The sequence below is a fragment of the Acyrthosiphon pisum genome, unplaced genomic scaffold, assembly GCF_005508785.2.
Source record: "Acyrthosiphon pisum isolate AL4f unplaced genomic scaffold, pea_aphid_22Mar2018_4r6ur Scaffold_20704;HRSCAF=21886, whole genome shotgun sequence".
Taxonomy (NCBI): Eukaryota; Metazoa; Arthropoda; class Insecta; order Hemiptera; family Aphididae; genus Acyrthosiphon; species Acyrthosiphon pisum.
In genome coordinates, this window is record NW_021770092.1 from 48481 (window position 1) to 57175 (window position 8695).

Below are 8695 nucleotides of genomic sequence, written 5' to 3' on the forward strand. Positions count from 1 at the left end.
AAAACGCAGTACATGAAAGTTAGTAGGGAACTAGATAACCTTCAGGAAACCGAAACCATAACAGTTGGTCCAGTACGAGTTCAAAAAAGTTGAAGATTTCAAATACCTGGGCACGATTGTAACGCAGAAGAATGAATGTCAAATTGAAATTCAACGAAGAATAAAAATGGGAAATAAATGCTTCTATGCACTAGGCAAACTACTAAGCTCGAAAGTCCTGTCAAAAGAGGTTAAAGTTCAGCTGTATTTGGCAATCATACGACCAATAGTCATGTATGGTTCACAATGTTGGACGTTACGAAAGACTGAGGAGGAAAGATTAGCAGTTTTTGAGAGGAAGGTACTTCGTAAAATATATGGACCTATATATGATCAAGAGCTTCAAGGATGGAGAAAAAGACATAATCAAAAACTGACGGAGCTTTTTAATAGACCAAATATTATAAACGAGATCAAACGGAGTAAGTTGGAATGGGCAGTACACGCAGTTAGGAAGCAAGATTCAATGGTTCAAAGGGTACTCCAAGAAAACCCAAAGAGGAAAAGACCACTGGGTAGACCAAGGCTACGCTGGGAAGATTTCCTAAGTGCTGGTGGAGCAGAATATGATCACATGGACTGGAAGGAAGTAGCGGAGAATAGAGAAGAATGGGAAAGGATTTGTTCTATGGCAAGATGGTCTCAAAGGCCTTAATTAAAACAAAAAAAATTGGAATAGTTTAATCAATAGCTGCAAATTAATGAAAGTACATACTTATTTTTTTTCAGTCATATGTACCTACCTAGTACCTACTGTATTATTATTTTATTCAATTTTTAATCATATAATATCATAATAAAGCAAGGAATAAAGAAGAGAGAAGGGAACTGGTCTGAAAAATAGAAAAAATATAGAATTTGTCGATTACTGGTTTTGCTTAGAAATTACCGTTTTCTGAGGTCCGTAAAGTTAGTTGGAAACTAATAAAAAGCACTAATTACCACTATACCACTAAGTTTTAGTGCTCAATTATTAATTTCAGAATATACAAAAATAAAAATTAGAGCTCCAATCTACCATCGACTATCCACAATTTTAAAAACGTCCCGCAAACTGCTCGCTCCGGGATTATAGAAATCACTAATTAACGCTATGTTATTAACTTTGTGTGATCTTAGATTTTAAGTGAAGTGATGAATGTATTAATTTTATATATTTTTTTTAAGAATTAAATGATGCATCTATAAATATTTTTAATAATGGTGTTTGCAATTGTGTTAATTATTGATATAATATATTCTTAATTTTTGAAACTTACAATGTGTTTTTATAATGTTACATCATATTGCGCATGTGCAAATACAATAAGTATCATATTGTTATTTTAAATGTAAATCATTCCAACGCGTATTTTTGTAACATGGTCATTAAGTCACTTATATATAAAGACGACCAAATGCACTCTGTAGGCACTATACTACAGTAGGTATTGTTCATGTATACGTCATGTATGTATTGTAAGCATTGATCTAGAACTTACATTGTTAGAAGACAATTTGCTTTTCATAATAAGTGAAATAGTATTTATTATTATTTTAACTAATTATGTTGTCTATTCAATTTTGTCGATCGATATTAAAATCCTCATTCAACAATAAGTATGATGGATGGGTATTTTAATTTTATTCAATGATGAAAAATAAATTACTTATCGGTTACTTTTAAATTTTTTGTTATCAATATCTGCAAATTAATAAATGTTCATATTTATATTTTTCGGTCATATGTACTTACCTAGTACCTACTGCTGTTAGTGCTTTCAGCGTATATAAAAATAAAAATTAGTGCTCCAACCTACCATCGATTATCCACGATTTTAAAAATGTCACTCTAACTTCACGTTGTGGAAATATGAAAAGCTCTAATTAACGCTATTACATAAATTTTCTGTGATTTTCGATTTTAAGTGAATCGATGAATGTATTGATTTTATAGTGTGTGTGTTTTTTTTTTGTGTGTGTAAATCTATCATTATCTTTTGGAGCAGTAAAAATGCTTCAATTTTCTACTTCAGCATTGTTTCTAGTAGGAAAGATAATATAGTTGGTCCTAAAATATTCTCGGTACTTTTCTAAAGCGTGATGAAAAACAAACAAGAATTTACATTAACATTTATTTATAATTTAATAAATAATGATTAATAATAGGTATTATATCATTATTATTATAATATTTTACTCATTTGATAACAAATTATAAAAATAGAATAAATTAAATTCCAGTGCACTGGCTCGACATAGAACAACAATAATATTATGAATTTCACGATTTTGTATAAGTATTTAAACGATTTATAAAAGTAAAATAAAACAATTTAAATTAAGCACCAAATTATTGCTTATATTTTTCAAAGAACGCGAACGTGATCTGGTTTCTATTTGAGAACTGAACGTGAACGTGAACAAATTCTATTTTTTAGTGAACTTTCCGAACACTGTTTACGATATATATATTTTTTTTAAATTACATTATACATCTATAAATATTTTAAATAATAGTATTTGCACTCATGTAAATAATTAATAAAATATATTCTTAAGCACCTGACAATGATCGGGTTTCTATTGAAGAACGTGAACAAATTCAACCTTTTTGTGAACTTTAAGAACACTGTTTAAAGTACCTATATTTTTTTTAGAATTTGAATTATACATCCATGATTATTTTAGATTCTGAGCAGACTGATGAATGTATTGATTTTATAATGATGTGTGAAGAAAGTCAAATTAAAATTTTATGAGCGTTTGAAGTTCATATTTTTACAACATTTAATATTCATTAGATTTCTCATGTGACATTTTTCTTATTTTATTGTAATTAAAAAAACGAATGACTATAGATACTTGAAAATTTCACTGAATGTTTATATTACCAATTTCTATACACCATACAATTTTGAAATAATTTGAATCTTTTTGAGCTTTTTACTGACATTGTAAGATTTTTATAAAATGGTATTTGTACTTGTGTTAATGATTTTTATAATATAATCTTAATAATATCATAACCAAATCCAAACAAAAGTAACCAATTATAAGTATAGTCGGCACATAATATATAATACTACATATTTTTAATTATTTAGAAGTGCGTTATAAAATTGTTATTGTTTGAGAATATTTATTTTACTTTTTAATTGGTAATTATACAATTGCCTACTCTATTTCTACCACATTGTTTTTGAAAAATAAAATGTGTTTTTAATAACCACTAACATTATTGTAGATAAAATGAATAATAATTGTATCAGTATTAGTCATTATATATTATTTTACAACGTACTTTGAAAATGACTCACCCGCAGTGGCGCACACTCAATCTTACCAACATGGCTCGAACATTAACAGTGATAATTACCCACCCACCAACCATTAACAAAGAGACTCCAATATGGAGCCTCTGGGCACTTGAGACTCTAGCCCCCCCTAAAATCATTGAAGTTTAATTATAATTTACGGTCAACCACCACCCAGCACCCAATTTTTTTAGGGGGTCAATCGACCCCCTTGACCCATAACGTGTGCGCCACTCAGTGTTTGGAAGGAACGAGTTCCAAAAGGAACGGATTCCTGGAACGAATTCCTTTTTAAAGAACGGCACGATAAACGAATTCCTTTTTATAAAAAAAGAACGAGAAAATGAACTAGTTCTTTTTTTCAAGGAAAAATAACAAAATCGTTCGTTCCTTTCTAGTTCCAATAATTTATACAGATAAGTATGTAAATAATTAAAATTAAGACATATTTTTTTTTTAAAGTGTTTAATGTATTTTGCTAATTAGTGATCGTTATCAACTATCGACGTTATACAATCGATATACGTTGGCCAACAATTTAATTTTAAAGAAAACCTCAAAATAGAATTATAAAATATGAACGTACTTGTATATTATATTAGAATTAAAAACTAAAGATGTATGCATATTATGAAAAAAAAAACATTAATGATTAAGTAAGAATTTTTATTTTATTTGGAACTAAAAAAGGAACTCGTTCATTTTCCAAAGGAACGACAAAGGAACGAATTCTTTTTTTTTTTTAAGGAACAAGGAACGGAATGAATTCCTTTTTTTAAAAAAGAACAAGGAACGGAACGAATTCCTTTTTTTAAGGAACTTGCCAAAAACTGGCGCCACTGCAGTCATCCGCATCCGTTTCCATGTCCTACAAGTCATACATATACGACAAAAACTTTTAATTCAGCAGAACTAATTTTGTATTCTTAACTTTAATGTGTTCATTACCAAATTGATTTTGCTAAATAAAAATATTTGTATATAAGTTATTGTAATTTACAGGGGTTAACGTGGGGGGAACGCAAGAGGACTCAGTCCCCTACCTCTGACGGTGGTAAAAAAGCGTTCCCTTTAACAAATTAGTGTTTTATACATTAGATATTATGCATTAAATTATATATGGAACGCTTAAAAGTATATGGATATATTAGTCACCTTTTGAAATTTTTCCCACTTTAACCCCTGGACATATTTAACATATCTTAAGCAAGTTCTACTTCCCCTTCGAATCAACAATATAACAACCTCATTATCATTGTAATACAACATATTTTCAACATAAATTATTTTAAAAACAGATCCAAAAGTAAAAGAAGATCCAGAAGTTAATATCGGTGAGTTTTATTATATTGTTTCCTTGCTTTCTGAGATTTTAGGCTTTTTGTTACGACCTAACAACCAGCCACGGCCCACGAGTCCATGGAAACACTCTGGCCTCGTGACCTAAAAGCCGAACCGTGTGTTGGCCCTAAGGTCAATTCGGTGGAACTTATAACATTTGAGTACAATGTTAGTTAAAATTAATTAACTAGGAAAAAAAATGTTAAAAGAGAGAAACGAGGTTACCCTTTCTTAAATTATAAAATTAAATAATAAGAGTGAGATTTAGACTAATTTAAGTTGAATAATATAGGTCAATTCAACCTAATATTAAAATTAACATTTTAAAGCAAATTTTACTTCCTTTTCAAAATCAACCATATTACAATCTCATTATCATTGAAATACAAGATATTTCTTAATAATTATTAATTATTTTAAAACAAGAGCCAAAAGGAAATCATGATCCACAAATCAATCTCGGTAAGTTTTATTACATTGTTTTCTTTCTACTCATAATGAGATCACCTTTAATTGTATAATTGTTATTTATATATAAGTGATGAAAATATAATTGATATATTATAGTAGATGTATAATAAAATTGATTTTGCTAAACAAAAATATTTGTATATTAGGTATGGTTATTTACAGGGGTTAAAGTGGGGGGGGGGCGCACAGGAGGACTCAGTTTTCCTACCTCTGAAGGTGGTTAAATAGCGTCTCCACTAAAAAATTAGGATTTTATACATTAGATATTATGCATTAAATTATATATGGAATGCTTAAAAGTACTTATATGGATATATTAGTCACCTTTTGAAATTTTTCCCACTTTAACCCCTGGACATATATAACATATCTTAAGCAGGTTATACTTCCATTTCGAATAAACAATATTACAACCTCATTATCATTGTAATACAACATATTTTCAACATTAATTATTTTAAAACAAGATCCAAAAGTAAATCAAGATCCAAAAGTTGATATCGGTGAGTTTTATTATATTGTTTTCTTGCTTTGTGACATTTTGGATTTTTTAAAGAGCTAAAAACCAGCCACGAGTCCAGGGAAACACTCTGGTCTCGTGACTTATAAGCCTAACCACGTGTTGGCCCTAAGGTCAAGTCGGTGGAACTTATAACTTTTGAGTACAATGTTAGTTAAAATTAATAAATTAGGGAAAAAAAATGTTAAAAGAGAGAAACGAGGTTACCCTTTCTTAAATTATAAAATTAAATAATAAGAGTGAGATTTAGACTAATTTAAATTGAATAATATAGGTCAATTCAATTTAATATTAAAATTAACATTTTAAAGCAAATTTTACTTCCTTTTCAAAGTCAACCATATTACAACCTCATTATCATTGAAATACAAGATATTTCTTAATAATTATTAATTATTTTAAAAACAGATCCAAAAGGAAAAGAAGTTCCAGAAGTTAATATCGGTGAGTTTTATTATATTGTTTCCTTGCTTTCTGAGATTTTAGGCTTTTTGTTACGACCTAACAACCAACCACGGCCCACGAGTCCATGGAAACACTCTGGCCTCGTGACCTATAAGCCGAACCGTGTGTTGGCCCTAAGGTCAATTCGGTGGAACTTATAACATTTGAGTACAATGTTAGTTAAAATTAATTAACTAGGGAAAAAAATGTTAAAAGAGAGAAACGAGCTTACGCTTTATTAAATTATAAAATGAAATAATAAGAGTGAGATCCGTTTTAAAATCATAGTTTAAATTTTATCGGTCGAATTCCGTGGTTTAACATTAGTTTAACTATTGTAATACGGACCCTTATAAGAGGACGCTACACCCGCGTGTGTTGTTTCTGTCTTACACACACACGACATAGGAAGTTGTCGTTCACTATTCTCAATAGTGAGCTGTTAGTTTTGATACTAGAGTGAATCGACCTATTATCAAACTATTAGTTAAGAACATTATTTGGGTCTTAGAGTGAGTGATTGTTCGATATTTTCATTTTCGAGAAAAATAAGGGTATGTGAAATATCAAAAATTAAAAATGCTCATATCTCGCTTGAAAATTAAAATATTAAAAATTCGCCCACGCTAAGACCCAGATAATGTTCTTAACTAAAGGTTTGATAATAGGTAATTTCAACCTATCGCCATCAAAATCAATAGAACACTATTGAGAATTGTGAAGGACAATTTGCTATGTCAGGCTTGTGTAAGACGGAAACAACACATACGGGTGTAGCGTCCTCTCAACGTGTTGGCTTTATTTGCATGTCACCGGTCAATACAATAATCATGCCAGATAAGATAGCGGTAAAAATGTTCAGATTTTCTTCAACAATATTTTTTCAGATAGAAAAGTGAATCTAGTTGGTACTTTGCGGGGTCAAAAGTAAAAATTTTCTAGTAGTTTTCAAGAGTATCGTGAAAAACAAAAGAATAATTAAGGAAAAAACGGGATTCTTATGCATAATCTGTTTTCAAAAAAATCGATTTTGGTTTTTGATGCAATTCTTTATTAAGTTATGTTGGATAATATTAACATCACAAAATTCATTTTACTAAACACAAATTGAAATATGTTTGGTATACCTAATGTTCGCGCCGCCGTCACACAAAAGGCCCATGAATCAGTTTTTTTAAGGGGCCCCATCATGAAATACAAAATTTACTTGACATTTTGGGGAAAAAATTCCCACCACCTTTTTTCCTTTAAAAATACATTTATTCAAATTCTGATTTTTAGAATTATTTAAGTAGGTATACCTAAAGACACTATATTCAAATTCCTGATATTTTTGGTACTAATATTAGAGTGTCCTGTGGCTATACAAACTTCTATTTTTCAAATGAGAATCTCCTTGTTTACTGCAAATTATTTACCGGTTTATGTTCTTGTAAATGTAGATGTATCTAAATGTACCTACGTCTACATTAATTTTTTTACTTTGTTAAAAGTAAAAAAAGAGGTGTACACATACGGGTGTAGCGTCCTCTTATAATGTGTTGGCTTTATTTGCATGTCACCGGTCAATACAATAATCATGCCAGATAAGCTTATCGATGAACTGAGCATCCAAAAAATAGAAAACAGGATTTTGTATTATAACTATTTTTTTTGTTTATCGTATTAAACACGGGATTGTAGTTAGTGTGAATTTATAATAAATGCTATTAGGTACTATACAATTTGTGTTAAATCTTATTTGACATTGATCCACACTAAACTCAACAAGTTGGAGGATTTTAAAAATGTATATTATATTCGTATTTATTGAGTGTACCTATGATTATATATTTCATCCCCCCCCCCCACCTATCAAAATTCCTAAATACGCTAAATAGATGGGTCCGATTTCTGTAATTTTCTTTTTTGTTAGATAGAGAAATATTTTTTACAAGCCGCATTGGACTTTGATTTTTGATTACGTTGCTAAAAACAAAAAAATAATACAAAAACTATAAAGTTGTAAAAATATACAAATTCAAACTAGTAATATAAGATTTAGAAAAATAAATTAGTCTTCCTCTATCTGACAAAATAAAAATTACGGAAATTAAACTAATCTAAGAGGCGTGAGAGTTATTCCTCTAATGTAAGACATGATTTTGAGTAAAAAAAGGTCACGCGTAGTCGCCTTAATTAAAAATAATCTCGCGAAGAGGCTACCAGTGTAACAAGGGGGAGTGAAATAAAAATAATGGGGCTCGGGGTTTACGCCACGGAGGCTAACAGTTTTAAAAGGGGGGAAATATAATACGTTGTATGAGCGACGACGGATGCCTGGAGTGTTGATGGAGACAGTTGACCAACGGTGTGGATGTTGCTTCGAGGTGCCACTTGAGAAAAAACGAAATCGAGAGCAGTCGTGTCCACGAGGTTTTGTGTTCGTTTTTCAGTGAACAGACGGAGCTCCGGCGATTATGCAGTAAGACGTTGGTATAACCAGAGGTCGGAAAAACAAGTGATTCCGGTTTCGATAGAACTTGGTGTTCTTGTTGTGTGGCTGGTCAGTGTCGTATTTTAGGAAAATAATAGGTATAAAAAA

General features: G+C 30.3%; 1 protein-coding gene across 4 annotated transcripts in view; it reads left to right on the forward strand.

Moving 5' to 3' along the window:
• Nucleotides 1-8695, forward strand: part of LOC100571516 — an 18127-nt gene that overhangs the window by 7465 nt on the left and 1967 nt on the right. The window contains exons 5-8 of one of the 4 annotated variants that reach the window (XM_029492052.1): nt 4634-4669; nt 5103-5138; nt 5615-5650; nt 6076-6328. In XM_029492052.1, the coding sequence (XP_029347912.1) occupies nt 4634-4669; nt 5103-5138; nt 5615-5650; nt 6076-6272 (305 nt within the window). In that variant the 3' untranslated portion in view covers nt 6273-6328. Of the gene's footprint in view, nt 1-4633; nt 4670-5102; nt 5139-5614; nt 5651-6075; nt 6351-8695 lie in introns of those variants that run through there. The other 3 variants (XM_029492054.1, XM_029492053.1, XM_029492055.1) reach the window with 3 other exon arrangements.